The 22,159-nt window shown below is 41.3% G+C and overlaps 1 protein-coding gene across 1 annotated transcript in view; it reads left to right on the forward strand.

The window, feature by feature from the left end:
- The window catches only part of LOC137334464 (cadherin-related family member 3-like), a 91,033-nt gene that overhangs the window by 66,278 nt on the left and 2,596 nt on the right, over positions 1-22,159 (forward strand). The window contains exons 9-18 of the mRNA XM_067999144.1: positions 3,367-3,532; positions 6,699-6,801; positions 7,744-7,842; positions 10,579-10,817; positions 12,351-12,522; positions 14,332-14,579; positions 15,882-16,057; positions 19,157-19,170; positions 19,272-19,312; positions 20,997-21,045. Of these exons, the coding sequence (XP_067855245.1) occupies positions 3,367-3,532; positions 6,699-6,801; positions 7,744-7,842; positions 10,579-10,817; positions 12,351-12,522; positions 14,332-14,579; positions 15,882-16,057; positions 19,157-19,170; positions 19,272-19,312; positions 20,997-21,045 (1,307 nt within the window). The remainder of the gene's footprint in view (positions 1-3,366; positions 3,533-6,698; positions 6,802-7,743; positions 7,843-10,578; positions 10,818-12,350; positions 12,523-14,331; positions 14,580-15,881; positions 16,058-19,156; positions 19,171-19,271; positions 19,313-20,996; positions 21,046-22,159) is intronic.

The raw sequence follows: 22,159 nt of genomic DNA on the forward strand, positions 1-22,159 counted from the left end.
GGTGGAAGTTGGAAATATTAGTTTTTTGGGCCGCGACCGCAACCCGGCTTTATTTCCGGGTTTAAATGTACAGGCTTCCCACTGGGAATGCAAAGTCTGAAAATGTTGCAGTCGCGACCCAAAAAAACAACTATTTTCAACTCCCACCCGCCCCCAACCGACCGGTTCTTGGGGTTTAAAATCACCCCCTAAATGATGCAACACATTAATAATATGTGTTAATAGATACTTTAATCAGTATAGTGTATTTTATATAACAGAAAATGCTGGAAATACTCAGCAAGTCAGGCAGCATCAGTGGAGAAAGAAAGAGTTAACATTTCAGGTCGATGACCTTTCATTAGAATACGTCTATTTTATCTTGCTGCTTCCTCATTGTGGAAGCGGAGGGTACATGTCTTCTACTTTCTAACCACTCGCTTCTTCAAAGTTTTTGCCAGTGGGAGCAGGAAGTAAGATGGATGTCTGCTGGGTGTTGGTCTTTACCTCTAGGGGTGGCAGTGGCCCAGTACCTTTTTGTGCTGGGTCAGTCGAATACTTTAGGCACCATGGGTACTTTTGTCTTTACTGTCCATGAGCTATCTGACACATCTGGAGTCATTGGAGCAGGGTGGTTTTGTGGTATAGATGTGACATCATCCCGAGAGACATTATTATCTTGCAAGCTCCAGTATTTTGTTGCTGCTGGGAAGTCCCTCAGCATGTCCAGAGAGTAGTTGCTGTGTAACCGTGAGGTTGTTGAAGCCCTGTGTTACGGCTGTCTAACTCTGATTCCCCAACATGGTCAAGGTTGGAGTCCAATGTTTCTGTAACTCCAGTCAAGGCATTCATAGTGTTTTTAGTGATGTTGGTTGAGGGATAAATAATAGCTAGGACACCGGGGAGAATTCACTAGCTCTTCTTTGAATAGCATCGTGGGATCTTTTACGTCCACCTCAAAGATGGCACCTCTGACAGTGCAGCACTCCCTCAATACTTCACTAAAGTGTCAGCCTAGATTATGTGCTCAACTCTCTCGCGTGGGACTTGAACCCACAACCTTCTGACTCAGAGATGAGAGTGCTACCTCTGAGCCAAGGCCGACACCTTGAGTAGGTAAGATCAAGAATAAAAAGTAAATAATGGTACTAATGTGAGGTTCGGAGGCCTTCTACCTCCACTACTCTCACTATTGTCTACAGGTCCAGAATCTGGAGTCTCCTCTCCTCATAAGCAGCCAGAAATCTTAAGTGTGCAGGATCCCTTCATTTCACATTTGCTGGCACCTGTTATATGCACTTCCCTTTTACAAGAGGATTTTTAAAAAAGAGAAATAAAAGCAGAAAATACTAGAAGTATATAGCACATTCGTAATGGGAAAAGACAGGTTATGAGATTATAATATGTGTATCCTTCATCAGAATCGATGTAGGCTCCTTACTAGTAAAGTCATACCCAGTCTTTTCTCTTCTCACATGCTGACTGACCCCCTGCGTATTTCCAACAGTTTCAGTTTTTATTTCAAATTTGCAGCTTTTCCTTGTTCTTAGATAGAAAAGGGACAGATGTTAGTGTAAGGAATATAAGAGCAGGTGTGTCTGTCACTCAAGTTGCACAACCCACCAGCCACCTTATGAGAGTCTATGAACATGCAACATGCCAGCAGCTTGCCTCATGTCTGTAGCTTGCAAGATTTAACAGGCAGCAGTGCAGGTGTATTTGTATGGCAGCAATACAGAGTATCCTGCAAAAACACTGGCATGCCTGTGCATTTGGAAAGCAGATGAACAGTTGCCAGATTCGAGTTTACGATTCCTATGTGATGCTGCGGCAACCTAACAGGGTAGCACTGCTGGCATGCATTGTAAGGTAATATTGTAAATCAGGCAAATACGAGCACACTTACCTTGGCAATCTTTCAGAGGTCTGAAAATTTCTTCAAGTGATCCCACAATGGAGCATATTGGAGGCTACATTCACCCTTTCTGTAACCTCCATCCAGGCTGAACTGATGTGATTTGAGAAGGTCCCTCCACTCCAAATAGTAACACTCCTCTGCAGGAGGACCACCTGCAGCAGAACCTCCAAGACTACATCTTCAAAAAAAGCACTGCTCCTTTGGTGGAGCCATTTCTCCATCTTCAATAGCAGGACAGCTTAAAAGTCTACTACAACAATAACAGCAGTTTGCATTTACATAGCGCCTTTAACATAGTAAAATGTCCCAAGGCGTTTCACAGGAGCGATTATGAAACAAAATTTGACACCGAGCCACATAAGATATTAGGGCAGGTGACGGAGGTAGTTTTTAAGAAGTGTATTAAAGGGGGGAGGGGGGCATGAGAGATTTAGGGAGGGAATTCCAGAGCTTAGGGCCTAGAAGGCTAAAGGCACGGTTGCCAATAGATGGGTGAAGGAAATCAGGCATGCTAAAGAGGCCAGAATTGGAGTTCTTGAAGGTTTGTAGGGCTGGAGGAGGTTACTGAGGTGGGGAGGGGTGAGTCCATGGAGGGATTTGAAGGATTAGAATGTTAAGTTTGAGGCATTGCTGGACCAGGAGCCAATGTAGGTCAGCAAGCACAGGGGTGATGGATGATTGGGACTTGGTGCGAGCCAAGATTAGGGCAAGGGCCCTTTTACAGCTACTGACTTCGGATAGCCCACGTCTTTACTCTGAGCGCACCATTGGATGTGTGCCAGGAACACTGCTAAATTATGTTAACTTGCTGAACTCACTTTCTAGTGGGATGTCAGCTAAAAGCGCTGTAGGAACATAAAGGACTGAAAGAGCAGCAGTCTCACCAACCGCACTATGGGACCTCATTATTGGCCCCCCATCAAGAGACACGGCAGGCTGTCAGTTCTTTCCAAGATCATGACTGCAGCTCCATAAAAGTTGCCAGAACTGTTGTTAGACTCTCAAATATATGCCATAACTGAAAGGTCTGCTACACCAGCACCTCAACTTTCAATATTAATCCAAACATCGAACCAAAAGGCCATCAGCGAAATTTCACATCTCGGCCTTTGAATTCTGTCCCAGACAGTATTTTTGCCTGGAATTCCATTCTCTTATATGCAGAGTTAACCATTACTTGTGAACTGGAACATGCAATATGCTATGGAAAATCTGATGGCCCTTGTACTCCAGTACAATCTCTGCAAGTGTTTTTGCAAGTTCCTTTGATCGCTCGGGTCCATTTTGTGAAATGCCTGTCCATGTTCGTTTGTGTCTGGCTGCGCCTCGTTTTTAATGCCATCCACTATACAAAAACTATTATTCAAGGTTAGTAATATCAGAGATAAGATATAAATCAAGGAAATTCATAAGGATCTTAAAATTAGAATTTCTGAAAACGACAACTGCTCATTTTGTCCTTTGTTTAGTATTCAGGTACCAGAAACAATTGAAAAGGGTACAACGATTGTTACCATATCCTGCAAAGACAATGATGTGGATCTTGCAAACAGCCAGTTCACTATCTCACTTCAACCTGGTCTCAAAACTGGTGTAAGATTTGCTTTGGATGGGAAGAATAATAGTACTATTGTGGTATGAGAGTTTCACTTTTCAGCATTCATACTAAATAAATTCCAAATCAGCCATTCTATCAAGTTAGTAAATAATGACTTTATAGGAAAAATGATCCTTCAAAAAAAAACCAGATCTATTTCTGTGACAACCCAGCAAAGCTTGCCTGATGGCTCACTGGTAAAGGCACCGCATGGTGTGTTACTGATCCACGGTCCGCGGGAAAGGTATATTCTGCCTTAGTGAGTTTCAACCAAGACAGAGGTAGGAGCACTACATTTGGCATCAGTGTCCACCGACTTGGGGAAGGGCGGTGGGGGGAGGGGTGAAAATCAGCTGGAGTTCCTGCTCCTGATCACTGTTTCAGCAGAGAATATGAATGGATGCATTTCAGGACATGGAGGTAGATCTTGACTTTGTGCGATAATGTAAAACAGGTGATAGCGAGTCGGCAGCCCATTTTACACCTCTCCCCATTATTTCCATTGACTTCACTTTTACACTTCATACAAAGTCAAGATCTACCACACGAGGTGAAGATCTGATTGGATTTGGTTATTATGACCCCCCCCCCCATTGTCTTGGCTCTCACGTGCCACCTGGGCAAGGTACCATGGGGGTGCAGGCACCTGTGCAACCATACCCCAGCAAAGAGGAATCGAGGGAGAAAAAAAACCAACAAAAAACTAAAATAGCTTTAAGCATATCTTTTGTTTTCGACAAGTGAAGTTGAAAAGAAAGAAAGAATAATCGGATGGGCAGGTTGAAAGGTCAAGTGGTTTTCTCTCGGGATAGATTATCTTCTTACTACAATGAAGGGTATGGTTTGTTTTTTAAAAACACACTATAATAATCAGTTTATTACCTCAATGAAAAAGTTGTGCGTAGGATCAGTTCCTGGAACAACCAAGACTAAAAACACCACTGCCGCACTGCAGTGCTGACATCCACTGTAACAACACACTGCAACACGAGCCCACCCTATTTAATATTCTAATTAAAAAAAAAGTGAAGAAACATATTGAACAAAATCATACGCTTAAACTAAAAGCCTCCTTCTCCCTCTTCAAGTGTTGCAAGAGGACATACTCAAGAAGTAGGTGGGTCCATTACATACTATGGTTGTAAGAACCCTCGTTCAATGCTGTGGGAGTGAACTGCTCCAATCAACTCTGCTCCAGTATGGAACAAATCATCTTGTTAATGGTGGCACATTTTCCTTTCGAGAGAAAGTAGCTTTTTACCAGGACATTCTTTCTGCAGCCCAAGAGATCCATTAGTTTATGGGAACAGTTCAAACTCCCACCAATGCCCGAGACATATTCCACTTTTTCAAAGCTATGTGTGTTTGTCTTTATAAGGGAAAGCACTGCTGAGAAGAGAATAGAACCTGATCCCATCTGACAGCACACTGCCCCCCAACAAAGGTATCCTGGAAAAGAACCCCTTGGTTATACCTTCAGAATGGTGGCCTTTGGCCATTCAGTCCCTTGAGCCTGTTCCACCATTCAGTTAGATCATGGCTGATCTGTACCTCAACTCTATTTACCCGCCTTTGCTCCATATCTCTTGATACCCTTACTTCACAAAAATATATCGATCCCTGTCTTGCAAATTTCAATTGATCCGGTATCCAAAGCCTTTTGAGTTCCAGAAAAAACTGTTCCCCAATTTCACTCCCAAATGGCCTAGCTCTAATTTTAAAATTATGCCCCTGGTTCTAGATTCCCCCACCAGTGAAATAGTTTCTCTGTAGCTACCCTATCGAATCCTTTTATCATTTAAACACCTCGATTAGATCAACCACCAACACACTATTCTGGAAATTGCCAAGCTGCAAGAATATATCTGCTTTCATATTTGGGAAGAGAAATGGCCAAAGGCCACATTCTGAAGGTATGACCAAGGGGTTCTTTTCCAGGATACTTTTATTGGGGGGGCAGTATGCTGTCAGATGGGATCGGGTTCTATTTTCTTCCCAGCATTGCTTTCCCTTATAAAGACAAACATACATAGCTTTGAAAAGGTGGAATAGACCTTGTGCAACATTTAAAATTTTATTACACCTGGTTCTGGATCCTGAAATGACAAAGCACTCCCTTGAAAATGTGAAACCTGACCCCAACCTGCTGCGAAAGCGTTTACTTCTGGTTTAACTGGGGCGGGTTGGAGGGCGGGCGAGTAACCTGCTCTCGAGAGGCGGATCAGTAATTTAAACATGTTAGTGAGACTGTGTGCCTCAGATTTTAGCAGCCGTTTAGATTTAACGGCTGCAGGCTGGGCTTCCCAGGACTCGGGGAACCTGGTAGCTGAAGGGGAGAGAGAACTGCCAGATCCAGCAGGTAAGTGCTTTTTATAGCACTGCTTGTGGGCCAGAAGGAGCAGGAATGCTTCCCCCCAGACCCCCCCCAAGCTAACCTGTCGTGCTATCCCCCCCCCCCCGATCCAACCTCCCTTGCTCCAATCCACCCCCCGCCCCGCCCGCCCCCCACAATTCGATCCAACCCCCACCGCGATCTCTATGCACCTCCCCTTAATCCAATATCCGATGCCGGCCCACGATCTCTCCCCCTACCCCACAATCTCTTTCTGCCCCCCCCTCATCTCTCCCTCCCCCCACCCCCCCGCATCTCTCCCTCCCTACTCTCCCAAGCCTTGTGCCGTAGGCCTACCCACCCAACAGCCAGCCAGTCAGTCTCTCAATCTGGCCAGCTGCTGGCCGGGAAACAGAGAAAAGAAAATTCAAATGAGGTCCTGCTGTTAAATTCGGCAGGACCTCCGCATTCCCCGGCCGCTACAAGTTGCGCTCCCTCCCCGCAAATATCGGGGCCGTTGTTTCTGCGGATTATTTGAATTTATCCCCTTCAAGCGCAGGCTGTGTCCTCTGGTTCTACTGTTCTGAACAAGGTGGAATAGTTTGCCATGGTTTACATTATCTCGTGCCTACTATCTGGTGCTGATCATTAGTTCCAATGTGGATATAAGTATTGACACAAAAATGTGACAAAAAATGACAGGACTCAAGGTTTTGTAAACAGGAAGTTCATGAAGATAACATTTTTGAACAGTATGTACAGTATATCAAACTCAAAAATTCAAGCACAAGGCACTTCTATTTAGTTGTTCAGCTATTTCTTGGTGGTGCTGATGTCACCATTACAACTAAAGCACCCTTCTGTTCTGGTAGGTTATTGGAGACCTGGACTTTGAAGCTGTTACTACTCTTGATGATGACAATGTCTATGTGATGTCAGTAGTTGTCACTGATATTGCACCACCACATTACCAAGGTAAATGACTACCTTAAGGATTCAAAAAGGAACAAGTTTCATTTTCTGAGTTAAAAAAGGACTTTGTTTTCTCTTTGAAGCCTTTAAATATTGAAATATTAATTTCACAGTTTAGGAAAGAAATTCCAGTAAGGTGAGTTTATTGAGTTTCAACAATTCTGTACACATCTACAATTCTGATTTACAGGGTTAGAAATTTTTTTGAAAAGTTATTTTTTATGTGGTGAGACTAGAGAAGCTGGGATTGTTCTCCTTAGAGTAGAGTAGAGAAGGAGAAGGGAAGATTTAATAGAGGGGTTTTGATAGAGTAAATAAGGAGAAACTATTTCCACTGGCAGGAGGGTTGGTAACTAGAGGACACAAATTTAAGATAATTGGCAATAGAATCAGAGGGGAGATGAGGAGACATTTGTTTATGTAACGAGTTGATATGATCTGGAATGCATTGCCTGAAAGGGTGGTAGAAGCAGATTGACTTAAAATAAAACTGTAGAATGTGGTTAGAAATCAATTACTCATGTATGTTATCCTTTCAATTCATTTTTAAGAATTTTTTTTTCAAATTACCTTTTGGCTGGGAACTCATCTGATCGTGTTAGTGATTCATTCATTCAATATTATTGGTAGGGAAAAGAATTTTTAATTTTATATTTTAGGAACTAAAGAAAATATTTAGATTTAAGTGATTTCCAGCCAAGTCTTTTTGGTTTCTTTTAATGTTGGTTTTCTAGGTATATTATTATTAGAAGCAAACATTACAGTAATAACAAAATTAAAGACAAAAATGTTCTTAAAGTTATCTGCTTTACTGAAACAATAACATTAAGCAGAGTTTGACCATAAAGAGCCAATGCACTTTCTGATGAAATATTACATAGGAAACTATTAATCGAATGGTCATTTTCCAAGTGACATGACGTGTGTCTAATTTACCTCATCTAGATACAGTGACTGTGTACATCACAGTCATGCCAGTAAACGAATTTCGTCCATCCTTCACCCAGACGTCTTATACTTTCAACATATCCGAATTCAGTGAAAGTAAGTAAACCTCCAACGGCACTGAGGTAAAACCATCTCGTTCAGTTATTCCTTTTCTGGTTAAGGTTCAAGTGAGCACAAGACATTGCTTAAACAGCCCAGTGATAAAAATTGGCGTAAAACAAGCAGAAAATCAGCGAAATCAAATCGGGGCCTGAGGAAAGAGTGGGACACAAGCCACCTTCCTTCTTTAAGGTCCCTCTTTATCTTTTTGTGATGCAAATTAAAGTTTGAAACAATCAAACCATCATTTATGCACATTAAGCACAAAATGTTTAAGAAAATACAATTGTGGAAGCTTTTCTCTTTTTAATGCAACAGATTCTGATGCCATAAAAAAAGCATTCAAATATATAGAAAACAGAGTGCAGGATTCAATAAGGAGAAATAAAGAAGTGCTACAATATGCTAGAAATAGTGACTTTGGGTCCCCAAAATTTTGGGCATAAATTTAGACAAAATTGGTAAATTGGCATCAATGCAGGAAACTCGCATTCTCTGACCTTTTGCATGGGCCGGGACTACGTTAATGAGCCAAGTGGGGTTTGGGTGGATGTAATTAGAGAGGGGCGCAAATTCGCAGTTCATAGGAATAGGAGTAGGCCATTCAGCAGGAAAGGATGCCCCAGAGCATGGTACATTGGCAAGACCATGCAGACGCTGCGACAACGGATGAACGGACACCGCGCAACAATCGCCAGACAGGAGGGTTCCCTCCCAGTCGGGGAACACTTCAGCAGTCAAGGACATTCAGCCACCGACCTTCGGGTAAGCGTACTCCAAGGCGGCCTTCGAGACACAAGACAACGCAAAATCGTCAAGCAGAAATTGATAACCAAGTTCCGCACCCATGAGGACGGCCTCAACCAGGATCTTGGGTTCATGTCACGCTACACGTTACCCCACCAGCGAACAAATGTTATCTGTCATTTCCACGGCATTCACCAGAGGAAGGAGGAAGCCTCCGAAAGCTTGTGAATTTCAAATAAAATTGCTGGACTATAACTTGGTGTTGTAAAATTGTTTACAATTGCCATTCAATTAGATCACGGCTGATCTGTATTTTAACTCCATCTACTCGCTTTAGTTCCGTAACCCTTAATGCCCTTGCCTAACAAAAATGCTAAACGAGCGCTCTACCATTTGAGCTCATTCCCCGGTTTGGCATGAAACCATCATAAATCAGTTACACGTGAATTTCGTCGGGATGAAAATGGCGCAGCATAGCTCTTACACTCCAGGAAATTCCAGGCCATTCTAACAAATCTCCATGTGGTGTTGTACACAGTTTATCTTCAGCAAACCTGGGCTCTCTTATCATTACCATTCAGACAATTACGTGCCTCATTAGACCCCAAGGTAAAAAGCAGCATGTGGTCAACCATGACTTACTATCTCAAGGAATTCATGGTGAAGCTCATCATTTGTTTATAGTTTGCAACCCATAGCTAAAAGACATTAGAATACAAGGAACAAAGAAATGCCATCCTGCTCACTCCATCACACAGATCCAGTCTAACCACTTTTGATCCTTAACTGATCCAAAAACTGATCTAACAACACCCAAGCATAAAATCATTTATCAGCGCACAGTAACCAAATGAACATTGTAAGAATTTAATTTTATTAGATAAGGTTCTCTCTCGTTTCCAATTTATCTTGGAAATGGAGAAGTGTCTCATTTACATTCACAATATCCCAAGCTGCTGGATGTCTTAGTTCTAACTATTTCATTGGGTGGTTTGGTTTTGTAACCAATCAGCTGACTAATATGTTAAAAACCGGCAATAAGTTAACGCAAAGTATCAGAACGATTATATTAGTTTAAATAAAAGAGAATGTTGTTATATTTGAACCAAATTTTTGCTGCCATTATAATAGTCCCTAGAGGAAAAATTGCAATTTGTTATTGATCTGATCTTGATCTGTAGATCTCCTTCAATGGCTGATATTTTCCGGTCCTCTTAGAATGGAGAAATGGAATTTGTAAAACGAATAAGTTAACGTTGATTTTAGCACAACATGATTACAACACTCCATGTTAACAATTTGTGTCATGTTGCACTGAGTGCACACATATGAAAATGGAAAAATTGGGAGCATAGAAACCTTCAAACAGAAAATGACATGATTGTACACAATGTAACAGACTGGTATGGTGAATAATGACTGCTCAATCAACTGTGAAAGACCCAGATTGGGAAAATCTTCAGAAATGAAAAAAAATGGAAGTAACATGCCTTCTCCATTGTGATATTCCACATTTTCTTGGGGCATCATTAACTATTCCCGGAAGCACTGCCGATGCGCATTTCAAAGGAGATCAACAACTTGCATTTATATAATGTCTTTAACGTAGTAAAACATCTCAAGGCACTTCACAGGAGTATAATCAGACATTAGGACAGGTGACCAAAAGCTTGGTCGAAGAGGTGTGTTTTAAGGAACGCCTTAAAAGGAGGAGAGAGAGGTGGAGAGGCAGAGAGGTTTGGGGAGGGAATTCCAGAGTCTAAGGCCTAGACGGCTGAAGGCATGGCTGCCAATGGTGGGGCGAAGGGAGTGGGGGGTGGACAGGAGGTCAGGGTTGGCGAAACGCAGATTTCTCGGAAAGTTGCAGGGTTGGAAGAGGTATAGAGATAGGCAGATTGAATGTAGTGAAATTAGCAACAGTGCCAGCACAATAGTGTAACTGTACAATGTTATCTAATAACTGCTTCTCTGTTCTTTCCTTTCCAGTAGGAACAAAGGTTGGACAAGTGCTTGCAGAAGACAAAGATTTTCCTGTCCTTGAACTCATTTACTCACTTATAGGAGGGGGAAGCACACTGAGCTACAGTCAGTTGTTTTGGATTAACCCAACCTCAGGGGAAATACACCTTGTGGCCCAACCAGACTATGAGGCAACTGCCCAATATTTCCTTACAGTGCAGGCTGTTGAAATAGATCCTGATGATCCAAAAGCTGCTACAACTACTGTAAGTAGTTTCTAATACTAAAGGTTCGTTCACCTGCGAGACATGTTGCAATAAACATTAACTAGATATCGGGGTCATGGTTTTGAATTTTAACAAGAAAATTAATCCAACGCTGAAATATTCAGCAGAATATATATATTTTTTAAACTCTTTCACTGCTGGGTTTACAATTTTCTCTCAGTACCAGGAAGACAATTTTGTACTCAGTTACTGAGCCATGCAATTTTAAAACACCTCTCGTTTCACCATTGACATTGGCTGACATTGTGAAGGCATTAATTGAGGAAGTTAAGTTTAACACACCACAGGAATTTGCCTGGCATATTTGCAATACAAATTCTTGATCAAATTGCGAGATGAAACACGTGGTGGAGCCAGAATGCTGCACTGCCAGAGGGGGGTAGCTATCCAAATCATACAACTCCTACAGGGCTATAAAGGAATGACATTGACAAGTCACTTCCCATCTCTCCCTGATCCAGCAGCCCTTGTTTTCTTGCACGATTTTCCACCCTTTCCCTCACCGATATAAGCTACTCATTGCTGATTGTGGGACCTTGCTGTGTGAAAACTGGCTGCCGCATTTCCTCCATTATAACAGTGACTACACTCAAAAAGTACTTCATTGGCTGTAAAGCGCTTTGGGACATCCGGAGGTCACAAAAGGCGCTATATAAATGCAAATCTTTCTTTAGGAACTCGCCTAAATAGAGTTGGTTTAAAATCAGCTGATCACTGCACTATGCCATGCAGTCAGTGTTTGGTTAAAGCAGCAGGCACAAAACCTGCTGTAATAATTCTCAACTACTTCCATTGAAAATCTTCCTTCCAACATCCAAAGTAATTGAATAGATAAGGGAAGAAAATTAACCCACTAAATTAAACACTACAGGGGGTGAATATTTGCAGGATCCTCCTGTAACTACAGTGGGGGAGCTGTGGAAACCTCGGAGAAACAGCGTAAACAGGAGAACCCCCACGGAAATTTGTACCCATGTTTCATGAACTTTTTGAAGGGTGTGCAGTCTTTTGTAAAAGTGCACTTTCATCTGGTATTTCAATTAATGGAGGAAATAATTGTTGTCCCTGTGGCTGACCAGGTAATTCAGCATGAACCATATCAAAAAGGAATGTCCCAGTTCGATCTCTGTCGTGTGCTAAGTTGAATGATCTTGGCCACGGCACTGGTAGGGGTGCTACATTGACTTAATTTCCCTGGGCTGGAGAGAAGGCTAAAAATTCAGTAAGGGTTCCCCACTCCTGATTGCAACGTAGTGACTCCTTACCAGAAAGCTTACATGGTAGACAGTGCGTGAGGACAAGATCGGGGGTTAGCTTTGATGAATTCCCATCAAAGAGACATTTACGGTCTAAATTCAAAGATGAACAGCCACGTGGGTGGGTTACTGGAGGGCACTTGATCCCTTGGCACTGTACCTAAGCACGAGGCAGCTTAGGACAAAGGGGATCGATATTTGAGGTAATTCAGGAAACCATGTATTTTCTTGCTAATTAGATACTGTTCTGTTCTAGGTCACAGTCAGTATTCTTCCAACCAATGATGAACCACCTGAATGTCAGCCAAAGTTTTATTCACTGGTGATTTTTGATGACATAGCTGTGGGAACAAACATTCAGGGGTTTCAGTTATCCTGTACAGACCGGGATTCTTCCCCTCAGTCTCTCCGTTACTCCATAACTTTAGGTACGTCAATGAATAGCCTGGTGGAACCATTCTTGTTTTTCTATCTTGATTTGGACACGTCTCTTCAAGGTGTACTTAAAATCATAGAATGATACAGCACAGAAGGAGGCCATTCAGCTAATCGTGCCTGTGCCAGCTCTTTGAAAGAGCTATTCAATTAGTCCCACTCCCCTGAAAATTTTTCCCCTTTAAGTATTTATCCAGTTCCCTTTCGAAAGTTATTATTGAATCTGCTTTCATCGCCCTTTCAAATAGCGCATTCCAGATCATAACAACTCATTGCGTAAAAATCGCATCTGGTTCTTTTGCCAATTACCTTAAATCTGTGTCCTCTGGTTACCGACCCTTCTGCCACTGGAAACAGTTTTTCTTTATTTACTCTATCAAAACCATTCATGATTTTGAACACCTCTATCAAATCTCCTCTTAACCTTCTCTGTTCTAAGGAGAACAATCCCAGATTCTCTCGTCCCTCCACGTAACTGAAGTCTTTCAACCCTGGTACCATTCTAGTAAATCTCCTCTACGGCCTTGACATCCTTCCTAAAGTGTGGTGCCCAGAATTGGACACATTACTCCAGCTGGGGCCTAATGTTTTATAAAGACTTAGCGTAACTTCCTTGTTTTTATACTTTATGCCACTATTTATAAAGCCAAGGATCGCATAGGCCTTTTTAACAGCCTTCTCAACTTGTCCTGCCACCTTCAAAGACTTGTGTACGTACACCTCCAGGTCTGTCTGTTCCTGCACACCCTTTAAAATTGTACCATTTAGTTTATAATTCCTCTCCTCATTCTTCTTACCACACTTCTCTGCATTAAATTTCATCTGCTATGTGTCTGCCCATTTCACCAGTCTGTCTATGCCATCTGAAATCAGCTACTATCCTCCTCAATGTTTACTACATTTCCAGTCATTAAGTTTGTATTTGTTCCTTGGTGATTTAAATGACAGGAAGAGAGAACGTGGTCACCTTGCTTACACTTGGCCCTAAGTTAAGGGGATTGATATCAAGCTTTTGACAATGAATATGTAAAATTTTAGGACCTCCAAACTGAAGGCTGAAACCCGAAAAGATCAACCAATTATCTTTGATGATCTAAAGTGCAGATCCTGGTGCCAGCTTTGCACAGATTAATACAATCATAAAGGAGCCTGAAAGGTAGAATGGCCTGTCAGGCCTTTCAAAAGTCTTAGTACAGAAGAATTGCACCATACATGCTTCTTTGCTGATCCACTCTGTTTGATGGGGTTACTATAGTCTTGCTAATGGCAATGACATCAATAGCTGATGTTGAGATAGATCGTGAATTTTTAATAAGCTAATTCTGTACAAGTAGAGTGATCGATCAATTCATCGTTTTCGGGTAGCACAATTTCGACATTCTAACATTTAATTTTGGGCTTGTGTCTGCTCGTCTATGTTTTCAAAAATGTTGAAAACAAATGCTCACATGTCTGTACAACATCAAAGGCAAAGTTAGGAGCAATGAATCCTATCCCAACCCTAGTAGCATTATGCCAACTCCTTCAGAATAATGGCTGTCAAAAGCATCGAGTTTTTAATGTTGTTTTGCAATGAGAAGAGCTAGCTGTTGGCTTTTCTGTTTAAAACCTTAAACGGTGTCTGAAGTACTGATTGAAAAAAATGATAGAAAATAACCATTTTCGATTATGTGAACCATAATCATAAATGTGCAACTTAAAAGTGTAGGATGAGTTACCTTTTGGAATACAAGGCCTTAAAAGAGTTTTTGTAATTGTTGTTTGTCAGTAAACGACTTTAATCAGGTCACTTTCTGTATCAGGTAATATCAACAACCACTTCAGACTTTCTCCCAATGCTGGATCCAACATCACTAAGCTGATACTTGCACTTCCTTTTGATTATACTCATGGTGTTGACAAAGTCACAGATTATAAACTCATTGTTCAAATAACTGATGACAACCTACTGACTGGGAGCACAGAGAGGAAGGTCATACAAACAGGGAGAGTAAGGATCAACATCAGAGTTATTATCCCTACACCCAGTACTCAAGAAACAACCACAACAGTAAGTACATCAGAGTATCCACAGGCGATATACCTTATGGGAGTGAAGCATCAATAGCAAAACAAAATAAAGCCTCTAAAAACAGTTATTCTTCCTTTAGTCATGAATCTGTCTCTGATTCAGAATCCCAGCTCCTTGCTCCAACTATTCAAACAATGAAAAGTTAGTGTTTAAATTTCCTGCTCTCAGTGGGATGTAATTTTAGAACCACAGACGTGTCCATGTTCAGTTATTCGACTAATTAGAACACTGGAATTTTTTCCACTAGTTTACATTGCTATACTAGCAGATCTGCAATGATGTTGGTCACAGTGAGTTGACCATTACATTGATGTAAGGAGATGCTGGGGTGTGCAAGTGGAGGTAGGGTGCGTGCCTTCACTGAATGGATTTAGAAAGATGTTTGTAAGAGAACTGCCCTGGGAATATGAAGTCAATGCTTTGGATTGGTTTGTAGAAAATAAGTATTTCCCTTTTCCAGTGAAGTAAATCAGAAAAATACATTTAAACAGAAGCAAATACTGCAGATGCTGGAAACCTGAAATAAAAACAGAAAACGCTGAAAACACTCAGCAGATAAGGCAGCATCTGTGCAGAGAGAAATAGAGTTAACGGCCTCGATTTTAACCATCCCTCCGCCCCCCCCCCCCCGCCACCTGACGGGTAGGAGAAGGTCAGGGGAGGTGGGGGAGTTAAAATATCAGGATCAAGCAACCTGATCTTTTTGCCACAGAAAATACTACCAACTGAATTAAACTCATACATATTGTATTTGTATTGCACAATTAATCTTAGAATGTCTATTCACAATTCAAATACTAGAAATTTAAAATAAAATGCACAGCAGATTCATCATCATCTAAAAAAAAGAGAAACGATGGGTTAGCATTTCAGTAAGAGATCTTCATCAGATGCTGAGGGACCTGCTGTGTATTTCTGGCATTTTCTGTTTTTACAGCAGTTTCAGAATTTGGTTGTTGATTGACCCCAACACAAACCTGAAATCAATCAAATGAAACTGAAAGTATCTGAAAAGAACCTACAACTTAATGGTCAGATTCACACTGGTGATTGGTGCAAACAGATCCTCTCACTTAAATTATAACACTCCTCCCTAGAATATTCTTGCTTCTTAGGAAACTTTTAGCTCCTGCTTCAATGCTTACCTGTGTTCCATTTAATTACCATGGCGACAATCTCATACTGAACACGAAGGATGCAAAAACAATGAGAATAAACAAACCATTTATTTCAAGTCATCAGTGGTTTCTCACTAAGAGTTTCATTTCTGTTTGTTCACAGCCCAATATAACATATATCAGGCTATCTCAGAACACCTATCAAGCAGATGCTTGGTACATACCATTCCTTATCACCTTGTGTTGTTTATTGCTGCTCGGAATGCTGGGATATTTAACGCATCTTTTGGCTAAATATATCCGCTCCATGCCAAAGTCAAAAATCAAGAAAAAGCCACTGTAAGTTACAATCATCACTCTGCTCATCAGACCGGTTCATTCCAGTCAATCCAAGTATTCTTTACATCTTATTTCAGTAATCCACTTACAACTCATCCTTTGACAGCAGTTTATTTACACTCCTATGGGTTTAATTTTCTCTGGTAGCGCACGTTTATTTAACACGTTTATTTAAAAGTCTTTCACACACGACTGTAAAGTGGTTGGTAACCGTTGAACAGCACACAAAAGGAGCCCCTTAGTCTAAAATCCCACGGTTCCACAAAATTCTGTTGAAGTTAGTAAGGGTAAAATTAAATAGTTTACACGAAGCCATCTTAATTAGCCATGCTTTTATCCGGTTATAAAAGGGAGAAGGCCTCCTTAGGTCTACATGGGCATGTTGAAGTCATGCTGTGCAATGTTATTAATGAAGCACTAACGCGGAAATCTTTTCACAGCCAAAGGCCTTTGTTAAAATACCAGACAAAGAAATTTCAGACAAACATGTTAACAAATTGATTACTAATATCATGCAACCTTCCCATTTCTCTAGTCAGGTTGCATTGTGTTAGATTCCAGCTGAGACGATGGCTAAAAAGCTTTTTTTTCCCCTGCTGGTGTGGGAAATGGCAATGGTCCAAGATATCCATCTAAAGTTGGGGTTGAGACTTGCTGGGAGAGAATAGAAGGGACTTGTTGCTGTGCCTAAATCTGGTTATACTTGACGCAAGAATGCTTAATGCTCATGCTGAGCGTTCAAAGTGAAGGTTTCGTTATTTTTAAATTCTTAACAAATGCAATAATTTACAAAGGTAGATGATAAATCACCTCTCATTGTCTTATTACAAATGTCTGGTTGTTTAACTGGTAGTGCATAACATCACAGGATATCTTAACCTGCAGGCAGATTTCACAACAGTTCCCCTTAATGTGGGGCCTGCTCTTTCTCAAATTACAAATCAGGAATATGGAGCCATACATTCTTTTGTGTTGCACAACAGACACCAGCATCATGTAAACAGACATTCCCTGTCTATTGAAATATATATTTGAACATTATAAGTTATGGTACATGTGTACAATTCAGTTCCTGCATTTGGAGAACCACTCTTAAGCAAATGACTTGTTTGCCACATACTTCGCCAACAATGCCACATATAGAGCTCAATTCTGTTCCAATATGCTTTGAGGTTTTTCAAAGGCATTCAATAAGGTGCCACACAAGATTAGGACTCATGGGATTGGGGGTAATATGTTAGCATGGATTGAGGATTAGTTAACAGACAGAAAACAGAGAGTAGGAATAAATGGGTAATTTTTGGGTTGGCAGGTTATAACTAGTGAGTTGCCACAAGGATCAGTGCTTGGGCCTCAGCTGTTTACAATATATATTAATGATTTAGATGAGGGGACCGAGTGTAATGTATCCAAGTTTGTTGACGATACAAAGCTAGGTGGGAAAGTAAACTGTGAGGAGGACGTAAAGAGTCTGCAAAGGGATATAGACAGGTTAAGTGAGTGGGCAAAAAGGTGGCAGATGGAGTATAATGTGGGAAAATGTGAAATTATCCACTTTGGTAGGAAGAATAGAAAAGCAGAATATTTTTTAAAAGGTGAGAGACTAAGAAATGTTGGTACTCATAGGGATTTTGGTGTCCTAGTACACGAATCACAGAAAGTTAACCAGCAAGTAATTAGGAAGGCAAATGGTATGTTAGCCTTTATTGCAAGGGGGTTGGAGTATAAGAGTAAGGAGGTCTTGCTGCAATTATATGGGGCTCTGGTGAGACCACACCTGGACTACCAGTTTTGGTCTCCTTCCCTAAGGAAGGATATACTTGCCTTAGAAGCAGTCCAACGAAGGTTCACTGGATTGATTTCTGGGATGAGAGGGTTGTCCTATGAGGAGAGATTGAGTAGAATGGGCCTATATTCTCTGGAGCTAAGAAGAATGAGAGATGATCGCATTGAAACACGTAAAATTCTTAAAGGGCTTGACAGGGTAGATGCTGAGAGGCTGTTTCCGCTGGCTGGAGAGTTTAAAACTGGGGGTCATGGTCTCAAGGTCGGCCATTTCGGACAGAGATGAGGAAAAATGTCTTCACTCAGAGGGTTGTGAATCTTTGGAATTCTCTACCCCAGAGGGCTGTGGATGCTCAGTTGTTGAGTATATTCAAGACTGAGATCGATAGATTTTTGGACACTAGGAGAATCAAGGGATAGGGTGGGAAAGTGGAGTTGAGGTAGAAGATCAGCCATGATCTTATTGAATGCCGGAGCAGGCTCGAGGGGCCGTATGGCCTCCTTCTTATGTTCTTGAGGTAAAGTGTGCTGAGGCAGGAAATACAGCCCTAAAGTACATATGGAGGCATAAAATAATGTCAAAAGTCAGAAATTTGTTGGGCCACAGAGATGCTTTCAAAGAGCGAAACATAGTAAAAATGTATTTATACTTTAACAGAGAAAATATTGATACATAACTAATTACCATGTAAATATTGCTCTTTGTTTCACTGCAACAAATCACATTGCTGAATATGGAGTGGGATCAACTTGGATGGATCTGCATAGACAAGTTAAAGGGCCTCTATTTTTATACTAAAAGAATACATTCAGAAATGAATGCTGAACAATTTCAGCCACAATATAATCCACACCTTCTGCAGCGTTTGGTTAATGTAAACAGTTGGATAAGGATGGCATCGCATTAAAAGGGTTGAACTGTAGATAAGTTATGTCAAACTGTGAAGTGGTTTTAGAACAGGCGCATTCTTTCACTGTATCAGTCAACTTTCATCATTTGTCACACACTATTAAGAATATCACCCTGTGAATTCCTAAGAAATTTGTCTGTACAAGTTGTGGCAATTTAATTTGCACTGGAAGATTTTATGGGAAAGTCAATTGTTTCATATATTTGTACGAATTTTAACTTACCATCGTTTAACAGACTGGAAAAATAATTACTAAAAAGAGGTAATTGCACCAGATTTTGTTACCCAATTTAAACAGAATAGACCAAAAATAAACTGAATGTTTGCCTTAAAATTCTATTGATGAAATCTTTGAAAATGGTAGAAGTTAATTCAATCATTTTTTTCCCCTTTCTTGTTCCAGGATAGAAGAACAAGGTGAGTGCTTCCAACTTTCTCGATGTTTTTCAGTGTGATTGGAACTTATAGTTTTTTCTCATTGCAATGGAGTAAGTGAACTTTTCCTTTGTTAAATATAGAACCCAAGAAGAAGAAGAAGAAGAAGCACAGTGTGATTGTGGTGAGTTTCCAAATGACCAGCAGATAACAATATTTTTTGCACATGGTATTCAAAAATCTGGCTGCTTTACACTTCCTCATGTGACCATCTCCTCTGGGAATCTCTTGGCTGGTTTAGAGCTCCAAATGATAATTTGATTTGCTAATTACACCAAATTCACTCTAGAAGTCTGACACTCAGTATTTTGTTTCCAAGGTCCTTTCGAAGCTGAAACATAATGAACTCCAACAGGACTGTGAATTTACCAACACAAGTCTGAAACCTGGACGAACTCAAGTGGATGCCAAGTAGCCACAAGGCTCTGCTTCCAAATCTGTGCCTAATATATCCACCTCCCTTCTCCTTCTCCCCCTCCCCCCCACCCTTTCCAGTTTGCAGATAAGTGCAGACAAGTGCCAGTGAAACCAGGCAAAACACTGCACATTGCACAACTTTCCTTTGTTAGGGTTTTACCCAGATCACAATAAAATCTTGGAGCATTTATGACTCGATTTCTAAATTCTGTTTCCCAAAGGCTTTGAGCATGTACTGCAACATTCTGTACCCTCTCCACATAGCATTGCAGTCATCTCTGCAATGATCCTTAACGAACACTATTCCACTGATTCCCATTCTCCTGCTGCTAAAAGAAATTTTAAAAAGAACTTGCATTTATACAGCACCTTTCACAACTTCAGGGTGTCCTATAGTGCTTTACAGCCAATGAAGTAGTTTTGAAATGTCGTCACTGTTGTAATGTAGGAATTGCGGTAGCCAATTTGCACACAGCAAGGTCCCACAAACAATAAGTGACCAGATAATCTCTTTTTAATGAAGTTGGTTGAGGGATAAATATTGGCCAGGACACCAGGGAGAACTCCCCTGCTCTCCTTCGAATAGTGCCATGGGATCTTTTACTTCCACCTGAGGGGGCCTGGGTTTAATGTCTCATCCGGAAGATAGCACCTCCGACAGTGCAGTACTCTCTCAGTACTGCTCTGAAGTGTCAGCCTCGATGTTGTGCTCAAGTTCCTGAGGTGGGACTTGAATTTTCTGACTCAGAGGCGAGAGTGCTACCACTGAGCCACAGCTAAATGACCTTTAAAGAAAAAACAACGCCAGAAGATGTGGTTGTGTTGTGAAACTTGTTTATAGGAGACACACCCCTCGACCAGAGCTCTCCAACCTGCAGCTCCAGGACCATCTGTAGCCCCTGAATCCTGGCAGTCAGCTCATGGAAGCCCAAGCAAAGTCAGTCCTATTAGTGCACATATTTGTTATTTGATAGTTTGTCCTGTTTTCATTTTGTAGGCTTAGAAGTTTGGAAAAGGCTATTTTTGAGCAGTTGTTTCATTGGCAGATAAATACTAAGTCAGAACACCAAGATTTGTTACATCTATGCAAATTAATGAGATGTATCATTAAATATATGTAAATTGATAGGTATATGGATTTGAACTTTATACGTAGCCCTGAGGTTCCATGGTACAAACCTATGTGGAAACCCTTGCCTCAGACTTTCCTATGGAGGGTATAACTTGCCATATTTTTAATATAAATGGTGGCGAGTAGAGACATACATTTTCACAGCCTCCCTACCCCTGTCCCCGATCACCATGTTCTCAAATCCTGTGCTTACCACAGGCTGCAGCATGAGAGACTAACACATAAAATGTCAGCCCACTGAATGTTCTGTGCATTTCAGGAAATGATCACATGCAATACAATCTTTGATGGAGAAGCTGTGGATCCAGGTAAATGGACATCTTTAATACTTTTTCACGGTTATAAATGTACATGGGCCATGGTATTTTTCTGGGTAAAATATCAGCTGCTAGTTTCCTCCCTGCCTTTCTTTTCCTTTTTATGTTGGGACCCATCTTGGTTTCTTGTACTGTCCCTCTGCTTTCATTCTGCTCATTGCTTCTCTTATTACTGTTTCAGCCTTCAATCCAAGCAACTCTTGCCATTGATAGTCTCCTCAGAGAACCTTTCCCTCAAATCAGGCCTTCTATTTCTCTCTCTCGTTGCAAGACTCCCCCTTCAAACTATTCTCCACAAGCATGAAAGCAAAGCCTGGCATGGACTTAATCAACATTTGACTTCCTTCAAGTCTCACTCCCTCCCTACATGGTACATGGGAACAACTCCACCTGCACATTCCACTTCATGTCACACACCATCCCAACTTGGAAATATATCGCCGTTCCTTCATCGTCGCTGGGTCAAAATCCTGGAGCTCCCTTCCTAACAGCACTTTGGGAGAACCTTCACCACACGGACTGCAGCGGTTCAAGAAGGCGGCTCACCACCACCTTCTCAAGGGCAATTAGGGATGGGCAATAAATGCCGGCCTCATCAGCGACGCCCACATCCCATGAAAAACATTTTAAAAATACACACAGTCTCAATTCTTCTCAGTGCAATCGCTGAATCATGACCTACTCCATGCCCTTCAGTGGTGTGAGGAACATCTTGCTCTCTCTCACTGCAGGACTGCTTACTTGACATTAAGGCTGTATTACCCCATATTTTACCTGCCTTCCACCATCATACTTTTCAGACAACTAAACAAATCCAAATTATGTCACTTTCCTTCTGAAAATGTTGACCTTTGAAGATGTTTAGTAAGGGGAAAAAAAATCAAACAACACAGTTGTCACAGAATTAAACATCACTCCTTGTCATTTTGGGCCCTTGGAAGAGAATTTTCAGACTGTTGGATTACTTACTGCTTGAAGTTCAACCAGGTGTGTCTGTCCTTTTCCCGAGTGAGATTTTCAACAACATGCCTACAGGTGGGGCAATTCCTTGCTGTTCCTGCTAATTGTTCAGGTTTATATGGGGGGAGGGGGCAGTGGGAGTTCT

This window comes from Heptranchias perlo, chromosome 18 (assembly GCF_035084215.1).
Source record: "Heptranchias perlo isolate sHepPer1 chromosome 18, sHepPer1.hap1, whole genome shotgun sequence".
Classification (NCBI taxonomy): domain Eukaryota; kingdom Metazoa; phylum Chordata; class Chondrichthyes; order Hexanchiformes; family Hexanchidae; genus Heptranchias; species Heptranchias perlo.